The 21,680-nt window shown below is 35.5% G+C and overlaps 1 protein-coding gene across 2 annotated transcripts in view; it reads right to left on the minus strand.

Annotated features, from left to right (window-relative positions):
- The window catches only part of LOC143255275 (kinesin-like protein KIF28), an 83,156-nt gene extending 69,453 nt beyond the window's left edge, over window positions 1–13,703 (minus strand). For both annotated transcript variants that reach the window (XM_076510696.1, XM_076510695.1), the window contains exon 1: window positions 13,499–13,703. In XM_076510696.1, the coding sequence (XP_076366811.1) occupies window positions 13,499–13,666 (168 nt within the window). In that variant the 5' untranslated portion in view covers window positions 13,667–13,703. The remainder of the gene's footprint in view (window positions 1–13,498) is intronic.
- Between the last annotated feature and the right edge of the window lie 7,977 nt (window positions 13,704–21,680).

Below are 21,680 nucleotides of genomic sequence, written 5' to 3' on the forward strand. Positions count from 1 at the left end.
TCTAATAATAACAAGATAGCTCACTTCCCTATTTTCACTGTCTGAAATATCTGCACAGTTCTGAGTGAACTAAATTTATTTTCTATGTCTGTAGACCTCGCCTATAAGACGCCCCCCCCCAATTTGAGCCCGAAATCTCGAGGAAAAATCCCCGTCTTATAAGCGAGTAAACACGGTATGCTTGATACGGTTGTACCGACCGCATGGGGTTTATGACAACAAATTGTTAATCTAGTTGCCATGAGGTTACTGTAAAGGAGGTTATTAATATTATTTTACAGAAGAAAATTCCAACCATATATTTTAATTAATCTGGTTGTAAAGTAAAGTCCTGTTCCAATTAATAGGGTGCAGTCCTAAGGTTAATGTTCATTACCATCGAGTGTCACTTTCTTCCTTCCTGTGTTTTTGCTAAGTATTGACAAAAAGTCATGATATGTAATCAAAAACACATTGAGTATTATAAAACAGTGTTACAAAAAAAAAAGGATTGAGAACGCGACTAAAAGGAATTAAATCAAAATCTACAATCTTCATCTGCACGGCGGATACAAATTTTATGACAAATACTCATTGATTAGTTAGCTAGGTTATGTATTTTGTTTTACCCACCACCATACATTTAGTCATTTTCGTTGCTCAGAGATATAACTGTACTATGTAATCGTTTTCTTAACTGAATTTCCTGTTATCAAGTTAACCTACTTCACTGTTATAAATTCCAATTTAGTTTGATGTATTATAGAGTGGATACAAAGACTTTAATTTGTTCTGAATTTTGCGCAAAGCTACACGAGAGTTATCCGTGATAACCATCCTCAATTTAACAGTGAAAGACTAGAGGGAAGGCAACTATAGTCATTACCCTTCATTAAAAAACACTGGGGCTACTATTTTACCAACGAGTAACGGGATTGATCATGACATAATAATGCCCGCTTTACTGAAAATGTGAGCATGTTTGATGGAGTCAAGATTCGAATACGTGATTCGCAAGTTGCGAATGGTGTGCCCAAACCAACTGGCCATGTCAGCCTGGATAAGAAGAGAAATATTTAGCGCCATGACCAACAGGCTGTTTTAACCTATATTTGTAATAATATTTAATTTACACTTTTGTTTGCTAGATAAAGCTAATCATAATTATGAAATAACGTTTGTTTGTTTCTGAACTTCGCGCAAAGCTACACGAGGGCTATTTAGCAGTGTAAGACTAGAGGGAAGGCAACTAGTCATCACCACCCACTGCCAACTCTTGGGCTACTCTTTTACCAACGAATAGTGGGATTGATCGAAACATTATAACGCCCCCACGGCTGAAAGGGCGAGCATGTTTGGTGCGATAAGGATTCAAACCCGAGACCCTTAGATTACGAGTCCAACGCTTTAACCCATCTAGTCATACCGGGCCATGAATTAACGATCTAGAAATTTCATGTAATAAGAAGTAGGAAACAGAGATGTTGATAATTTACATATTTAAACATTGGCGAAATGTCCAATGTTTTAAATTTTACTTTAAAATATACAAGTCAGGCATTAAGAAAATAATGGCAACTCAGGGTTCTTTCGTTTTTCAGTTCCTACTTTTGTCATGTAGTTTTACTGGAAAATGATTGGATTCAGATTTCATCTTAACCTTGCATTTGTCATGCTGCTACTCAGTTTTTAAAAAAGTCCCTATATCACTATAACTATTGATACAGTAATGTGTGTGCGTGTTTTTTATGTCAAAACCACATCTGGCTATCTGCTGAGTCCACCAAGGGGAATCGAATCCCTGATTTTAGCGTTGTGAATCCGGAGACATACCGCTGTACTAGCGAAGGGCAATACAGTAATAAATTATACTTTTTACAAATATTATTATTAAAATGAAAATAAAAATGTGACTGACAAGAAACCTGTTGTCATAAATATCACTACGAGGGCTGTTCAAAAAATACGCGGACTGACGTCATAAAACAAAATGTACTTTATTTAGAAGTTACAGGTCTGGGATTCCTTCAAAGTACTCTCCTCCCCAACGCACACACTTATCCCAACGGTGTTTCCACTTGTTGAAACAGTCCTGGTACGCTTCTTTTGTAATGTCCTCCAGCTCCTTCGTCGCATTTGCCTTAATCTTGGGAATCGTCTCAAATCTTCTTCCTTTCAAGGGTCTTTTGAGTTTGGGTAACAAGAAAAAATCGCAAGGAGCAAGGTCAGGTGAGTAGGGGGGTGGGGAAGAACAGTGATCGAGTGATTGGCCAAAAACTCACGAGTTCTGAAGCACACATTTCGCAGCAACGCGGTGCATCTTCAATTTTTCGGTCAAAATCTCGTAACAAGATCCAACTGATATCCCACACTCTTCAGCAAGCTCCCTGACAGTCAGACGTCGATTTGCCCGCACCAGGGTGTTGATTTTGTCGACGTGTGGGTCGTCAGGTGACGTGGAAGGACGTCCAGGACGCTCATCATCTTCAATGGACTGTCGACCATCCTTAAAACGTTCATGCCACTTGAAACATGCCGTACGATTCATAGCAACATCACCGTAAGCCGTGTTAAGCATAGCAAAAGTTTCTGTCGCAGATTTTCCAAGTTTAACACAAAATTTCACAGCAAGTCGTTGCTCCTTCAGGTCATTCATTCTGAAATCCGCCAAACGAAAAAACCGCACTTCACTTAAAACCGCGTAGTTAATACACAAATGAAGATATCTGCAATCGAGAAGTGGCGTCGTAATCAGCTGATCTGTGCGAACCTAGCGACACCAAGCGGATTCCCCTGGAACCAACTGGAGCCGCTCAATTTAAACAGTTCGCGTATTTTTTGAACAGACCTCGTATATATATATTTAATCTAACAAAATAACATCCAAAATCGTATTTGGATTTTCCCAGTATAGAATGTAATCTCAGAACAACTTTGACACATTGCCTGAATAATCTTCTACTGTGTACGGATACAAGATTTGATATGAAACTGGCCATGCTATAGCCATTTCGTCTTTGAAATCTTTAAATTAACTGAGCCCTGTTTGTGTATATTTGAAAATAAAATGGATGCTTTACCTTCCAGAGCTTAGTTAATACGAATTTAATGTATAAACATACAAAAATAAAACATTTTACTAAATTTAGTATGAGGACGGCAATCTAAATAAGCAATAACAAAAGCATATTTTACTCGTTTTGATATGTCATTGCTGCAGTACTGTGATTAGTATTTACTGTCTAATCAAAACGGACCATTACTGTACCCATATGCAACTACTTTTATGTTATCTCACTACTTTTATATATGGAGGGAGAAATATCTAGTATTATATATATATATATATAAAAGAAAAAAAGAAACGCAAAAGGCAAAATATGAGACAAATTGTTAACAAGTTTATTCCGGGTAGTTCTGTATGACATGTGTGAAACTTTGCAGATTCACTGCTGAACATCCAAAGTTTGCAAAGGCGAAGTCCACGCTCACTAGTTGAAGTTTAACGTCACTCAACGTCAATAACGAGTATGCCCCCCCGTGAGCATCAATAACTGCTTGACATCTCCTGCCCATGGAAGCGATAAGATGACGAATCACATCCTGTGGAATGGCTGTCCACTCAGCCTGCAAAGCTGCTGCAAGCTGAGGTAGAGTCTGCGGTTGAGGTTGTCGCCGTCGCAGACGTCGGTCCAACTCGTTCCAAAGATGTTCGATGGGGTTTAAATCTGGTGATCTGGAGGGCCAGGGAAGAACGTTGATGTTGTGGTGTCGTTGACGTTCACAATGATGGGTTGCACATGGGGCCTAAGAATCTCGTAGACGATTGTGTACGGTCTGATCGGAAATCCTACGCAGCCCTGGTATGGTTGAGGCAGTAGACGTCGCAGTGGTGGTCCTATCCCGAAGGTGACGTAACCGGATGTAGCGATCTTGTGCGGGCGGGGTCACACGAGGTCTGCCAGATCGTGGACGGTCACAAGTTGATCCATGTTGTTGGTGACGATTCCATAGCCTTGTGATGGTACTTGGGTGGACATTCACAGCTCTGGCAACATCTGATCGAGATTCGCCTGCTTCCAAGCGACCAATGGCGTTGTTGCGTTGTGCTTCAGTCAGTCTTGGCGTGACTGTATTGCGTGTCGGTGGCTTAACACTGAGCTATGGAAACCGAGAACCCGTCACTTTTATAGGTATTTTGCACATGTTGCACTTGCAGAACATGCAGATCTCTCAAACAAATTTATTGGACACGCATGCGTTTTGGCGAAAAATCCGATGTTTTCCTCCGTTTTCAAAGTGCACAACTTTTATTGTCATTTTGGTCTGACAATCAGTGCCTTAACACGTGTAACATCACATACTCTGAGCTTGTAACGTTATTACATATATTTCTCTTTAAAATAACAAAAATATCCCTTTTGCGTTTCTTGTTTTGAAGAGTATATATATATGTGTGTGTGTGTGTGTATAAAAACGTAATATACCTTTATTTATGTTTTTATTAAATTGATATAAATATAATAACATTTAAATATTTAATACATTAAATAGATTTAGGCACTCCTTGTAAACACGAGTATTATATATATTTCAGACTCGATGAATTAGTCGATGTTTTACTTAGTAATTGTTAAGAAGTTATTCAGTTCAGTGCTAGTCAGAAAGTGAGAGTTATTGTATTTCTTTTTCAATGATTCAGTTAGTCAACACTTTTGTTACTGAATATCAGATTGAGCCTGAGTGGGTCATTGGAGGATATCATCCACCAACTGGAACTAACAGGCATCGTGAATGTACTATGGTATAATGGTGAGACTCTTTAGGTTAGGAGGTATACGTCCGGCGTAAGTATGGATCATAGAGAAGCATGAGGTCATGCAGAGCTGATAGATCAAACCTCCTTATTCTTTGACTCTAAAATAGAGGCCCACCACTAATCAAAATTTCATAGCCCCTGAAAGCATTTAATCTTTGTAGTATATCTCACTCGAGTAATAGCAAGGAAGTCATGAAGGAGAGGGTCTGGCCACAATCACTACTCTTGTCAGCATTCAAAGGTATATCAAATAAGAATTTGGAAATTTTCTGAAGCATTTCGGTCAGGTAATTGCCTGGAACGCCTGGACTCTACAACAAGCTGTACAACACATGATTCTGAGTTTAAGTAGCCTGGTTCTGTACTTTTTGAAACACTTTAATGAGGAGAAATTATGGGACTGCAATACAGTTATTACTATTTGCACTTGAGGTTTGGCCTGGTAGAAAATATAACAGTCCATATGCTATCCAGGAAAAGGGGTATAGAATATAACAGATAGATAGTTATGGGTGCTAGTAGCAATGCAGTTTTTGTGGTATATGTTAAAGCTAATGATGTAAGGAAAGATGGATTTGAGGAACTTATTAATAAGTATAAAACACTGATAAGGGCATTTAAGGAAAGGAGTTATAGCCTGATTTTGTCAAAGATATTGCCAACACTAAACTGTGAGAATGAGATACAAAGTAGGTCACTTGGATTGAACATCAGGCTTAGATCAATGTATAGGGATAAGCAAATAAGTGGGTCGCATTTATAAGATAATCTTAACGAGAAAGTTGATCTTTTTGGAGTGGATGGCTCACCCTTCAACAAAGCAGGGGTAGCATGTTAGCATGGGCTATTAACTCAACTGTAGCAGTTGATTTAAATTAGGACTAGACAAAGGTAAGGGCTTTGATATTAGTGAAATAAGAAGTATAATAATTGACATAAAGACATGTGCAACTGGCATAAAACATGAATAAGTGTTACTACTGAAGCACAAGGAGTTTTAGAAATAAAATTGATGAGTTTAAAGCAATATGTAAAAACTGAAAATTTTAATATTATGGGTCACCAAGACTTGGTTGGAGTTTAACAATTTTGATGAGACATTTTTTGAAGTACTGTGCTACAGATTATTTAATAGAGGTGAAAAAGAAGGAGGAATAGCTTTAGATGTGAGGAGTCAATTGCATCCTTTTGAGTTAGATATACTGAAGAAAATAGCACTAAGACTGATTCAGTTTGGGTTAGTGTTAGCAGATATAAAGGGAAAAGTCTTGTACTTTGGATTTGTTACAGACTACCAGGTCAGAATGTAGTAGTTAATAAGGTCAGAATGGTAGTTGAAAAAGACGTTGTTATTAGGGAAGCTTTTAATTTCAGAGATACTGAAATTTTCGAGTCTGGCAATGAGGGGGACAGGTTTTTGGAAATTCTTTGGGATACTCTTATACACCAAATGGTTATAGTACGTACTAAAGAGCAAGACATATTAGATTTAATATTAGTATCTGATGTTAATATGATAGACAGAGTTGTAGTTGGTGATTATTTAAGTACAAGTGACCATTGCACTGTTATGTTTGGGATTTGACTACATGTAGAATTCCAAATTTCAGAAAAGCCAATTTTGATAGAATGAGACAGGATCTGACTTCTGTAGATTGTATTAAAGAGTTCAGGGAGGATATTGAACAGATGTGGAAAGCATTTAGAGAAAAGTTGATGTACATAAAGAACATACATAGTGATGGAGTCAATGAATTAAAGTGGAAACTAGACGTAAGTCTGGTATTTTCCAGCAGTATGGAAGCCTCTTGACTCTGCCTGAACTGGTCATCATCTTGTGCTTTTATAAGACAATTTATTAATGTATGTGTTACAGCAGTGAAGATGATGCATACCATCTAGTTTCTCCACACACTACCAATGAATCCAGAGTCAGATGATGCAGTAATCAAGTCAGAAACGAATGAAACAACTACTTTATCTCACTTTTACCACATATATAGGGACAAAAGAGCTGAGAGTATTTATGTCACTGTTCAAGATGAGTCAGATGAGGAAACATCAGATTTGGAATCTAGGCTGATCTACAACAGTTCATGGAACTGCTACTATCAGCCTCCCAATCAATTTGTATGATTTCAAACTCTATTTTCAGGGTCTAAGACAGTCAATTAACCAATAAACCAAGTGACATTCTTTTTTGTTTCACCTGTTGGGTGGTTTTGTAAGAAATAATATAAGCACTACATTGTGAGATTACCATTCAATCATTAAGAGTTAGGACAGTCAATAATTGCACAATGGCTGACTGAAGGAAATAGTTGATTCTTGTTTTCAGAGTTACCAAGTGATTATTATGTATACATCTCATAACGTATGCACTATGCTGCATGATTTCCACTTGATTACAACAGAGCTATGGCAGTCTTTTAGTTAACAAACCAATTAATTAAAGAAAGTAGCATTTTTTCTTTCTCAGCTATTAAGTTTTATTGTAAATTATGGTGTATAAATAACATGGTATGCTTAGTACTTTATTATCTGAAGATAGTTTGTTTATCACAAAATTAATAGGTCTGAAAGGGCTTTTTATCTCTTACTTTCTGAATTACTTAGCAAAGATTAATTATAAGAGATAACAAAAGGATATTGGATGATAGCTGTTTTATTAACAGAATTTAACACAACTGATGCCAGTAGATGTAATACTTAATGCATCAGCCCCCCAATGGTACAGCAGTATGTCTGCAAACTCACACTGCTAAAAACTGGGTTTTGATACCTGTGGTTGACAGAGCACAGATAGTCCATTATCTAGCTTTGTGCTTAATTTTAAACAAACAAACAAACAAACCTAGTGTATCAACAGTGTGTACAACTAATGATGAAAGCTAGGATTTTGAAGTGTCAGGTGAAAGAACTTTGTGACTTTTGCTTTTCAAGTTACTTAGTGATTTTTTTGGGATAAAGTTTTGTGAGAATCATTTACTTGATCTAGCTGGTTGGGAAATTCTCTACAGAAAATTTTACACAACCCTTTCTAGATCTTTTCTAGCACGTCTGAAAGGTGTACAATTTCTCCACATTTAGTGAGGGAGTTATGTGTACAATACATTTCAAGTGGATTAAATTAAAGTATTCATGAATGGATGAAATTATCAGCAGCAAATGTAATTCACTGACAGTAGCTTAAACATCACAAAATAGATAAATTTGGTGTACCAAGATTTTATTTAAATATGATAGAATATTTTCAATCACATAAACTGAAGTATTTAGTTAAGTAAAAAGTACGACTTTTTGACAATTTTTCAAAAATTGTTTCAGTACAAAATACAGCATAAGACACATGCAAATTCAAATTATAAATTTAGAAGGTAGGACAGAAAGTAACATTCATGTAATGGAACTTTGTAAATTAACTAAAGCTAGTACTAAGCTTATAACTAAAAGACAAATGTAAACACTAATGTACATAACATCCAGTTTTACCGTTTCAACTTCATTCCTCTTATACTAGAACTAGCACTATTTATGTAACAACCATACAGTATTGAAAGGAATGACTTTTAGTCAAAATATAAGCGTACATATAGATCATTTTCATGAGAATGACAACAGAAGGCAGCACAGGCGTGTTCTCGTAATCTGAGGGTCGCGGGTTCGGATCCCCGTCGCGCCAAACATGCTCGCCCTTTCAACCTGTCGGGGCGTTATAATGTGACGGTCATTCCCACTATTCGTTGGTAAAAGAGTAGCCCAAGAGTTGGCGGTGGGTGGTGATGACTAGCTGCCTTCTCTCTAGTCCTACACTGCTAAATTAGGAACGCTAGCACAGATAGCCCTCGAGTTGCTCTGTGCGAAATAAATTATAATATGTAACAGGAAAAGGTGATACCACAAGTCCACCCTTTAATGCAAAACAGATGTTTGTTGTATTTCACCTTGCCCGAAGATTAATTGATACAGGTCATGGAAATAGATATGGCAAATGTAGTGTGGTTGATCTATTGTTATACACTTTTCTACTTTTTGGAAGCCCTTAAGAGACTAGATAAAGAATGTAGTGTTTAAAACAAATGTTTAAAACAACTTATACAGAGAGAATAACAACTAACATTGACTGACCACACGCTACTTTTTCTGTTACTGCTTGGTCATTCACTCCATAATAACATGGACAGTAATATCAATACAGAATAGTATATAAACACAAAACCCACGCATTTCTACCTTTGTGTATTAAAATAGTACTTATTCTGAATTTAATCTTTACTCTATACATGTACAGTTTTATAAATCTCATGACCAAGAAAATCGTTAAGTTGAATTTGTTCTAGCCATTTTCTCAAATCTGTAATACTTGCTCTGTCCGTGATAAATACCAAACTTTGTGCAAGGATTTCAACAGCAATGTCCTTTAATAATAATTCAAGTGATAATATCTCAATATTTTGGCCTCACCTGTATTTGAATGAGAAAAACCAGTCACGTGATAAACACTAGTCACTCTAGATTAATATAGTATTTCTTGCAAGGTAAGGAACAATATATTTAGTCTGTCTGTTATATGTATTCAGTGTAATCAGATGGAGATATAAGATTCTGTACAAGATATTCCATACTATTATGGCTGAACAACTTTTACAAGTTAACAGAGCACGATTATAAGTATTCGTGCCATAAAACATAGTGTTACACCTACTAAATTTTTATACACAATATTCTTTATACAGTTCCTTGTGGACTTTCAGAATTAAAAGAGTGTATCATAATAGTATTCCAACCACACTATGTTCGCCATGTCTATTGTTGATATCTTGTTCAATGAGTAGTTTTTCAAGCCAGGTGGGATAGAGGAAACAAAATTTGAGAATAAATAAATAAGACATTTTTACAACAGTTTCAACGCCTTTACAAGTTGAAAAAGCATGATTATAATTACAGTTGTAATAACACATGAGGTCTATTAGATATTTAAACTAGTATAATTATTATTGTTAGGAGAGGAAATCCACTAAACACTTTAGATAAAAATCCAAAGATATAGTTTTTGATGGATTGTTTATACTTATTTAACTTTTTAAGACGTTTCGACTAGTCTTGTTGTTATAATTAGGTAACTGTCTTTATTTGGAGAAAGCATACATGGTGACACCTGTGTTTTGGTTTAAATTAGATTTCATTTCACGAATATTTATTGCTTCTTTTATTTTTGTTCTATTAATATTGTTCTCATTGCACAATAGTTTAAAGGTCTTCCTGTTAATTGAGTGTTAATTCGTTCTGTTGTGTTCGTAAATGTGTGATGAGGGATTGTTATGTTCTTTGATCTTAATGTTTTTGTTGCGTTACGTTTCCGACGTAAACTGATATAGCATCGATCACATTGATACTTGTTGATGCTTTCATCGTTGAAGTTGTCGGGATAAACCTTCTTTAGATGGTTTTAGATTTTAGTTCTCGGTTTTCTGTTTTTGAAGAAAAGCAGCCTTGCTATTTATTTTATGTTTTTTATGCTTGTTTCTAAATGTTTATGATGTTTTTGGCGACGTAGCTATGATATCACGAGGCACCCACAAGTATATCTGAATTTGTGCATTTTGTTTCCTTCAATGAGCTTTATATTGTTTTTCCTGTCTGATTTTTTATTTATTTGTTACTGGATTTGTTTACATGCCTCGCTAAGGTTTTAGTGATAATGTTACTTGTTAGCATATGTGTCAGATACTAATTCTAGTTCAAGGGCTCGGCATGGCTAGGTGGTTAAGGCGTTCCTCTCCTAATTTGAGGGTCGGGAGTTTCGAATCCCCGTTACCCCAAACGTGCTCGCTCTTTTAGTTGTGGGGGCGTTATAAGGTTATGTTCAAATCCCACTATTCATTGGTAAAAGATTAACCCACAAGTTGGCGGCGGGTGGTGATTAAAGTAACAAATTCTACTTATTGCTACAGATGCTGCTACTACATATGTCAAACGCTGTCTTGTAAACACATGATAACGTTTCAGTTTGTTTGTTAAGTTGGTTGAGCCCCACTTTATATAGTTGCTATCATTACCAGATTTTAGTGTTAAAACTATTCTTTCTTTCTGCTATTATGTCCTCCCCTTCCAGTGGCACAGTGACAACGTATATGGACTCACATCGCTAGAAATCGAGTTTAGATACCCGTAGTTGATAGCACACAGATAACTCATTAAGTAACTTTGTGCTTAATTCCAAAAAGTCAATCAATCTTACGTTCATGTAATTTAAAACCTGGTTTTTATTTTGTTTGTTTGTTTGTTTTGGAATTTCGCACAAAGCTACTCGAGGGCTATCTGTGCTAGCCGTCCCTAATTTAGCAGTGTAAGACTAGAGGGAAGGCAGCTAGTCATCACCACCCACCGTCAACTCTTGGGCTACTCTTTTACCAACGAATAGTGGGATTGACCGTCACATTATAACGCCCCCACGGCTGAGAGGGCGAGCATGTTTGGCGCGACCGGGATGCGAACCCGCGACCCTCAGATTACGAGTTGCACGCCTTAACACGCTTGGCCATGCCGGGCCTTTTTATTTCTTCTTTGCAATTGAAATTCATGCTAAAGTGAATATTTTACGTGTTGTTAAAAGGACTGTTGATGGATGTTGTTTTTTAAATTTCAGAATACATCGTCGCTGTATCTGAATCAGTGTATAGGTGAGAGTAGAACTTTGTCACGGGCCTGACTTTCTATTTGGTTGATAAACAATTCACATAATTCAGGTAATAGAAGGCTGACTATGCTGAGCCGTCTATTTGTTTTACATTTTATCTTCATTACTGAAACATATTTCTAGTGCAAAGTGAAACAAATCTTTCAGAATTTCCAATTTATGGCTGCTATGCGTTTTGTCCGATATTTTTATATCATTTTTAGAGCTGGTTTCTTACTTCATCTTTCGATATCACTGTACATCAAAATTGTACATTTTGTGATGATTGTTGAGATTTTCTTTAGAATGCTTCGAAATTGTATAACATTCTATTCCAACTTTGATCCCTAAGATAGGAATGTTTTTATATGTTATTGTATAATTTAGGCCTTTGGTTGGAATCTCTTCTTGCGTTGGTGTTATAGTTGTTTTGAAAAAAAAAAAAATATTTGTTCTTTGGTTGTTGTTGTTTTCTCTGCAAAATCATATTTACTGTCTGTCATATTCCTTCTTTTGATTAACTTAACTATGTTTTTAGTATGTTTAATTTATATTATATTTGATCTCTTCCATCTATCCAATTTCAATTGACGACTCCTGAGAGCATGCGTGAGTGAGTTGTCTGACGTGATGTTGAAGTTTAGGAAGTTAAGCAGTTTTAATTAATTATTTTTCAAGTTATTAATGTCTTTGTATTCTTATCTAATTACTAATGTCTCTGTATTTTCATCTAATTACTAATGTCTCTATATTCTTATTTAATTATTAATGTCTCTGTATTCTTATTTAATTACTAATGCCTCTGTATTCTTATCTAATTACTAATGTCTGTATTCTTATCTAATTACTAATGTCTCTGTATTCTTATCTAATTATTAATGTCTCTGTATTCTTATCTAATTATTAATGTCTCTGTATTCTTATCTAATTACTGATGTCTCTGTATTCTTGTTTAATTACTAATGTCTCTGTATTCTTATCTAATTACTGATGTTTCTGTATTCTTATCTAATTATTAATGTCTGTGTATCCTTATCTAATTACTAATGTCTCTGTATTCTTATCTAGATGTTACATTTAAGAACTTCTTTTCCGTTTTCCTGATTATGGATTGAATGGTTTTATTTTGTATCTGATGGTTTAATTTTATAATCTTTGGAATAACCTTTTCCTGTTTGCATCTTTTTAGAAATCGGAAGTTTTACCCCACTTTGTATTTTGTTTCCTTCATGGAGTTTATGTAGCTTTCACTTACTTTTTTCTGTTATGGAGTTTGTTTTTATACCCGGCTAAGGTTTTAGTGACAATGAGCTTAGGGAAGTTACATTTATTAAAAAACGTGCCAGATATTGATTCTAGTTCGTGCTGCAGATAGCTGTTACTACATATATGTTAAACGCTGTGTTGTAAGTAATCCACTCAAAAGATGTATCTTTGGAATTTTACTTAAAGTATGGTAACTGAGTGAAGCATGCTACCGGCAATAGATATAGTGAATATAGTGTGGTTGGAATACTATTATTATATACTTTGTTAATTATTGAAAGTCCCTAAAGGACTAGTTAAAGAATGTAGTATTTAAACATCTAATAGGCGTAATACTTATATCTTGGGACGAATATACGTATACACATTGTGCTTGTCTTAAGCTTGTTTTAATGAATATTGTACATTTCGTGTTTTGCTGTGTATTTTCAGTCTTTATTTCATTTATTTTCACGATTCGGTTACGTACTGATAAACCATTGCTCTGTAATCGGTATCTCGACCGAATCTTTTGTTATTAAGAGACCTGACCCATTACTCTAAGATCGATTCAGTTTTACTTGAACATACCACATTTGGATAAATGGCTGGTACCTCATAACTGCGCATTGATCTACACACCCTAATATATAATTGATTTATAAAACAATAAAACTTAATCAATAGATCAATGATAAGTTTACTAACAGCGACACAAACAAACATAATAGAAAAAACAGGATTAGAAAAAATTAAAGAAAGGTCATTCTACTCACCTGGTCAGCATATTTGCTACCGTTTGGATGATTGAGGTCCGCTGTACAATAGCCGTTGTTTTGCTCTATGTAGCCGTCATTTGACCAATAACTGAAATCATAAGCAAACTTTTTCGGCTCTTCTTTTGGGGCGACAGGGTTAAAGAGGAATGTAGTTGATCCATCCATTGAAATAATATTTGTTGCATTTCGCTGTTTCTCACGTGCGTTGTAGGCCTGGTTAAGGTTGAACTCTTTTAAACGACGCGAGCATCAAAAACAGTTTGTCCAGATAAACTTACAGACTTGCGCACAAATGAGAATAAATGGTAATTAATAACAGTATTAATAAAAATTGAAATAAATGGTGATTATAAACTTACAGACTCGTGCACAAATGAAAATAAACGGTAATTATATCATTTTATTAAACTAATTCCTTTTAATGTTTTTAATAATCCGAAAACACTACTAATATGTATTAGATAATATCTGCCTTTAGCACTAGACAGGACACACATTTCTTCTAACAGCTCTATGATGTACACTAAAAACCCAATAACCAAACATTCTAATGATATTTACATTATATTTATTTGCTATATCATTAATCAAGATTGTGTAATAATGTGTTTGTATGTAACAACGAGTAAAAAGAAGAAAAGATTGTTTATTTTTAAGTTAATTCAAAGCTACACAAGGGCTATCTGCGCTAGCCGTCCCTAATTTAGAAGTGTAAGACTAGAGGGAAAGCAGCTAGTCATCACCACCCACCGCCAACTTTGGGCTACTCTTTTACCAACGAATATTAGGATTAATCGTCACAGTATAATCCCCACACACGGCTGAAAGGGCGAGCATGTTTGGTGTAATGGGAATTCGAGCCTGCGACCCTCAGATTACGAATCAAGCGTCTTAACCACCTGGCCATGCCAAGCGGAAAGAAAAAGAAAATAATATTTATAATAGATACACTTTATTTACGTAATCATACGATTTTTTTACGTGTATGAGTCGTCAACGATAAGAGCAGAAAGTTAAAACCAGTGAGAACAATTCTGAAAACAACATGTATAAATTTAGGAATACTCTGAAGATTCTAATGTTTAAAATGAGTTAAAACAGGACATAATGAATACGACCCTTTTACGTTGCTTTCTCTTTTAGCGTGTATGTCAAATGCATAAAGCCCGGCATGACCACATGGCTAGGGTGCTGTACTCGTAATCTTAGGGTCGTAGGTTCGAATCCTCTTCACACCAAACATGCTTGTCGCGGTAACGTTATAATATGACGGTGAATTCCACTATTCGTTGATAAAAAAGTAGCCCAAGACTTGGCAGTGGGTGATGAAGACAAGCTTCCCTGGTCTTACACTGCTAAATTAGGGACGGCTAGCGCAAACAGCCCTAGTGTAGCTTTGCGCGAAATTAAAAAAAACAAGCATCAAATGTATGGCAGATCTATTAAGACTACCTTCTGCTGCTTTAATTTGTAGTTACTAACCAGAAAGAAGAAAGATAGTTAGAAGCACCCTCAAACTACTACCCACGCTAAAATAATGACTGTCGCTCTTATAACACGCTCACATCTTGAAGAAGAGAGAATATTTTGTGGTATCGCACGAATTTGAAGCCATATCGTCAGTTCCGAAATCCAAAACTCTGCCAAAGCTTTGGACATGCTGTGCTCTGGTGTAATATCTATTACTTTGTCCACTCTGCCATACTTCAATGGTTTGTATGGATCTGGCGTAGTAATTATTCCATATATTAAATAGATTTTCTTAGACTTCAATTATTTGTTTTCAATAAACACAAAGACTGTTTTAAAATGCATAATAACAGTTTTAACTCAAATAAAAATGTGAAAAAAGAAAGAAAAAATATTATTTTTACCCCTTTTCAACGATAAATTGCTAATTTGTGAGAAACTACCACAAAATACTACAAGTTTTATAAATCACGACACCAAACATATTTGCATCATAGGCAAGCACAATTATGTTACTTAAACGTAATACTCCAGTCTCAACCCTCTTCGTAACATGTTACAATAATAAAAATTAGTAAAATAATGTGACTGAAATATAATATTTATGTTCGAACTCTCTTCATAATATACTAACATCATTTATATGAATAACATAATGTGATCTATTGTTTGTTTTTTGAATTTCGCGCAAAGCTACACGAGGGCTATCTGTACTAGCTGTCCGTAATTTAGCAGTGTAGACTGGATGGAAGGCAGCTGGTCATCACCACCCACTTGGCAGTGAGCCAATCAGAATTAAAATCACTCGTTAATTTTTTTTCGTGGCGTATTAATAGAATGGTTAAAGGTAAAAGTCAGTTAGACTGACAAATTCTTACATATATAAAAGTCATTGCGTTTCGGTAACACTACGTTCCATTAATGACGCTCCTCAGTGGCACAGCAGTATGTCTGCAGAATCACGCTGCTAGAAACTGGGTTTTGATCCCAGTGGTTGGCAGAGCATAGATAGTCCAATATGTAGCTTTGTGCTTAAGTCAAAACAAACCATTAATGACTTTTATGTCATGTTGCTTAACAACAAAAGTATAACCCAGTACTGTTGTTAGTCTATGTACTTGTTTTTGTTATGTGTAATTAACAACAAAGCTACATAAAGGGCTATTTGTGCTCTGCACACCACGGATATCGAAACCCGGTTTTTTAGCGTTGTAAGTCCGCATATATACTGCTGTGCCACTGAGGGGAATTCTACATACTGAAAGTTTAAAGTGAAATGTATAGATAACAAAACTGGAAAAAAAACCTTAATTTAGTGTCTTCCTTGATTAAAGAGCTTTGTTTTTTTATTAAAAACGTTGGTGATATAACAGAAACGATTTAAGCTTAAAATTGATTCTATATTGTTACATTTATGGCTCTAGGCGAGGTAATTTCACATTACGGCTTTATTTTAGGCTAATTATATCAGCACCCACTATACTTATAAGGTATCCCTTATAATGGCACCGGCCACTAAAATCGTAATGAGCAGACAGTAATCGAACTATTCTATCTGTATAAATGCAGTTTAATTTTATGACTCCTATTTTGAGAAATCAAGTGTGATGTGACGTGACACACACAGGCTTTTATGTAATTTATGTCATTTTTGTTTATTTCGGGCTCTGTAATTTGTTTGACTTATTTGAATCTTTGTTTACATAATGTAATGTATCAAATGGGTACATTTGGTGAGTAGAAATCTGATACGTAATTAGACAAAAGAAATTAGCTAACATTTATACTTAAAATATGTATATGTTAAGTTTCATTTCATTAACATACTTGTTTCCTTGCTTTTTGGAATTTTCGTGCAAACACATACACACACACACACAGTCGTATTTAATTTAGAACTTATAATAGCTAGTGAACAGCACCCACCGTTTAATACTGGGTTAATTTAGTCTGACCGAATAGCAGGATTTAATAGTTTTTCTTTTAACGCACTCGGCCCGGCATGGCTAAGCGTGTTAAGGCGTGCGACTAGTAATCCGAGGCTCGCGGGTTCGCATCCCGGTCGCGCCAAACATGCTCGCCCTCCCAGCCGTGGGGGCGTTATAATGTGACGGTCAATCCCACTATTCGTTGGTAAAAGAGTAGTCCAAGAGTTGGCGGTGGGTGGTGATGACTAGCTGCCTTCCCTCTAGTCTTACACTGCTAAATTAGGTATATTTTAAACAATCTCATATACTTAGAAAACACAAGTACTGCGCTGCTTTCCTACACTTATAAACAAAACAGCACGGCTTTCGTGTATACATGAAAAACATAAACATAATTTAATTACAAGTTTCACTGTCAACCAAACAAGGCCTCTATTTATGAAAAATTATTAATGGTACACACAAAATATGTCACTTTAAAATATAAATCTTCGAATAAATATTAAAACTAAAAACCAATAAAGCGAAAATCTTTGTGTACATGTTTATGATATTTTCAAAAATTATGATCACCTTGGTAACCGACGCTACCTTGTACAAATCGATATGGTAAGTTATAACAAACCAAGGAACCTTCCAGAGAACGCCTCGCAGGTGGACTTACTAAATTATTGGTGGTTACTATAACATCTGGCCAATAAAGGTGTTCTATCAATTTTTACATACAGTGTAGTAACTATTCTGTATTATCGAGAAACCTTGAAACTTCGGCTACCTTCTTTCCAACAGCTGGGATTATAATTTTTTGAATGTACATATAAACACACAGTACTAGAATACTTCTAATTTTCGTACAAATTTACTTTATTTGGTACAAATAAACATCCAAAAACAATTACTATAATGATTCAAGAAAGCTTTAAACTAGATTATACTAGTTTATTCTGCTTTAATGTTTTATAGGAAGAAAAATAAAAAATAAAAAAATCAGAATGATGCAATAATCAATAAGTACTTTCTTATGGTAAAATGGAACACCCATAAGAATTACTGGTTTTAATCATTCTACTTAGATCGTAGTATCATATTCAAATATATCTCATTTTATAATTTCACGTAAACTTTTGTCTGTCTTCAAATACACCCCTGCTTGAAAAAGCTTCGTTTTTTTTTTTATTTCATTACAGGCATTATTTGATTTATGCTGCAAAATATTTGTTTTGTTTCCATGGGATATTTTTACGTCGCGAAGCGGTTTTGTGGAGTTTTATGACTTACACGTGCTTACCAGTTTCAAGAACAACCCAGTTAAGTATTAACATTATTAGTTTATTGAAATTAAAATTAAGTATAGGACTGAAATATATATTTTTTCACAAACTAACAAAATCAGCTCTGTAACACCTCTTCGCATATACACTACCAGTTTGATTATTAGGTTGCTTTCAGATCTCCATTGCCTTGATCAGTAACTCAACTTTTAGAACACGTTTATGGTATGACTTCTTTCTTAGCTTTTGGTACATTGTCCTCTTCACCTACCTTACTTTCATTTAGTTTCCTAAGATACAAACACAGCAACACCTGTCCTACACCTACCAGAAAAGAAATCCTCCAATTGTTCCTAAACAATCTATAAAAACTTTCGTTGCAACATTTCGTTTAAATTCAAATTTATACTACCCATATAATATTGCAAGTATACAAAGGTAGTTAAAATGAGATCATACAAAGGATAGAGATTATATTAAAAACAAGGTGACTTTTTTTTCATAAGTTGTCTCGGACTTTATCACGACCAGAAACAACTTCAGAATAACTTCACTGTTATCTTATTTTAACTGTTTTTAACTTCAAACGTATTCATCATTCAACATTATATGTTACGCATTATCTACTTGTACATTACGAATAATCTATTCTGTGTTCAACTATGTTCTATTAAGACATGTTGTATAAACTAATTTATGTGTTTGAATGACTAGTGCAGTTAAAGCTGACAAAAGCATCATCACGTTTCTCACAATTTACAATTACTTCAGATATAACTATAAATACGGGTGAATCAAAACAAAATATCCCCACGTTTTGTGTCATATTTACTTGGTATAGAAGACTACTATCGTCTATGGAACATATCGTGATATTAAAAACACCTCTAGACCCTTCCAAGGATGCCAAGCTTCCTTACCTTCGATCATCTGTCCACCTTCGAGTAAAGTGAAAACAACAACTCCTGCTAGATAGTCACCATTTACTGGTAGAACGATAATACTGATATAGCCTGTTTAACAGGAAATCAAATCCAGAATGAGTCCGTGCAGATAATGCATGGCACAGCCCGTGATTTCCAAAAAGAGAACAAACTTTAAAAGCACGAGACACTAAGTGGAACGAACAGTGAAGCAAGACCACTCACAAAGGTACTTCATTTCAGATCTTCAAGAAGCTTGTACCAGACAAAGAAACTAAGACCATACGGTGCCAATAATTAACGATGATGAGCGTACTTCACTCTCTACAGATGAAGATTAAGTCAAGGCTTTCATCCGCAGATACATTAACTGATATGACTATGGTGAGTGCTCGAGCTACAACAGTCTCTAACTGAGCTATACCTACATGTGAATATGTAAGTCATCTCTTGGACGAGTTACACAGACACATAAACAAAATTGTCGTTACTAAAAGTAGTATAGTCTGCATGCTTGGGATGTATTCTGAAACAGAGCGCCACAATCACGAAAGATCTTGGTGTCCAGGGGCAAGTTCCCCTTAAAAGTTCTGAAAATTACATGCAACTTGGTGCATTCTTATGCACTTTCAATAAGAATAAGCCATCATTTTACTTCTTCGGAAGCACCATAAATATCATAATTTTTTACAGGATTTGACAGTTTTGTTCTCTGGCGTGAATGTAAAAATTACTTAGTATTACTGGGCTAAATATGCATAATTAAAGCGATATATTTTAAAGCACAAAGCCACAGATACTCAAGTAAGAAATGCGATCGTTTAAAGTCAATAACAGATGAAACAATGCCAGACAAAAAGCATGAGTACTTAATCTTTGTTTGTTTGTTTTGAATTTTCGCACAAAGCTACTCGAGGGCTATCTGTGCTAGCCGTCCCTAATTTTGCAGTGTAAGACTAGAGGGAAGGCAGCTAGTCATCACCACCCACCGCCAACTCTTGGGCTACTCTTTTACCAACGAAAAGTGGGATTGACCGTCACATTATAACGCCCCCACGGGTGGGAGGGCGAGCATGTTTAGCGCTACTCGGATGCGAAGCCGCGACCCTCAGATTACGAGCGCATGCCTTAACGCGCTCGGCCATGCCGGGCCTGAGTACTTAATCTTACATGATATTTTCCATCGTTTTAATGATTGTTACGGCATTCTAAGGGGTAATTATCTAATTACGTTTCATGTCAGTGATTGAATATGGGCTCGGATTATTTTCCAATAGATGTCTGTGACTTTCTGGCGATAAATTCGAATAATAAACGGGCAGCATACACTTCATTTGTTTTCAAATAAAATATATGCGAAACAAGTCAAACGTATGTACAAAACTTCTGTACACTAAAGGATATCACAGTTATATCTAAAACTCTTAAGTAATTTTCTCTTCTTATCAAAAGTCCACACAAGCTAATTGAATCACATTAAAATCTATTTGATAACTTGAATTATTCTTCTCTGCTCTGTTTCTTACTATCTGAAATAAATTCACTGTGGATTACCACAGTTGTACCTCAATCTTTAAATAATTGTCTCTTTTTAGTCAAAGTCCAAATAGATGGATTCGATTACCTTATAAATTTCTTTGATAAGACAGATTATTCCCTTGATCCCTGTTAAACTACGAAATTCACTCCAACATATCACTACTTAAGACTAATCACTCACACGCCAGCTAACTTCACGTTTTCTAACTTTTAATGCTTAAACTTAACTTGACTTGTGCTCTCTTTGTCACTTATATCGGGCCTGGCATGGCCTAGCGCGTTAAGGCGTGCGCTTCGTAATCTGAGGGTCGCGGGTTCGCGCCCGAGTCGTGCCAAACATGCTCGCCCTCCCAGACGTGGGGGCGTTATAATGTGACGGTCAATCCCACTATTCGTTGGTAAAAGAGTAGCCCAAGAGTTGGCGGTGTGTGGTGATGACTAGCTGCCCCTTCCCTCTAGTCTTATACTGCTAAATTAGGGACGGCTAGCACAGATAGTCCTCGAGTAGCTTTGTGCGAAATTCCAAAAACAACGTCACTTATATTTATACAATTTCCAACTGAAGCCTAGAACTTTCTACAAAATAAGAGACGCTATGATGTAACAATACTCACATAAAAAGAAAAACTTAAACATTTCAAGGAAAGTGACGTCAACAATACTACAACAATTGAACTACACCAAATGTAGAACTCTTGTCGAGTTAAGCAACGAAATTTGTTATAAGTATGGCTTCTAAAATAATTAGTTTTGATACTTTTTTATGAAAACTAAATAATCATTAAATATTATCCCACTAATTGAACTAAATTAGTTGTTGTTTGTTATTAAGCACAAAGCTACACAATGGGCTATCTGTGCTCTGCCCACCAAGGGTATCGAAACCCGATTTTTAGCAGTATATGTTTGCAGACATACTGTTATGCCACTGGAGAGCTTGAACTAAATGATAATTCTCATGCTAAACAGTCTCGTATATCCAACATTCTTTTTGTGTCTACAAAAGATATTCCTTTCGAGCTTCTGATTTTGTTTTCATCCTTGATGA

Source organism: Tachypleus tridentatus, chromosome 7 (genome assembly GCF_004210375.1).
Source record: "Tachypleus tridentatus isolate NWPU-2018 chromosome 7, ASM421037v1, whole genome shotgun sequence".
Classification (NCBI taxonomy): Eukaryota; Metazoa; Arthropoda; class Merostomata; order Xiphosura; family Limulidae; genus Tachypleus; species Tachypleus tridentatus.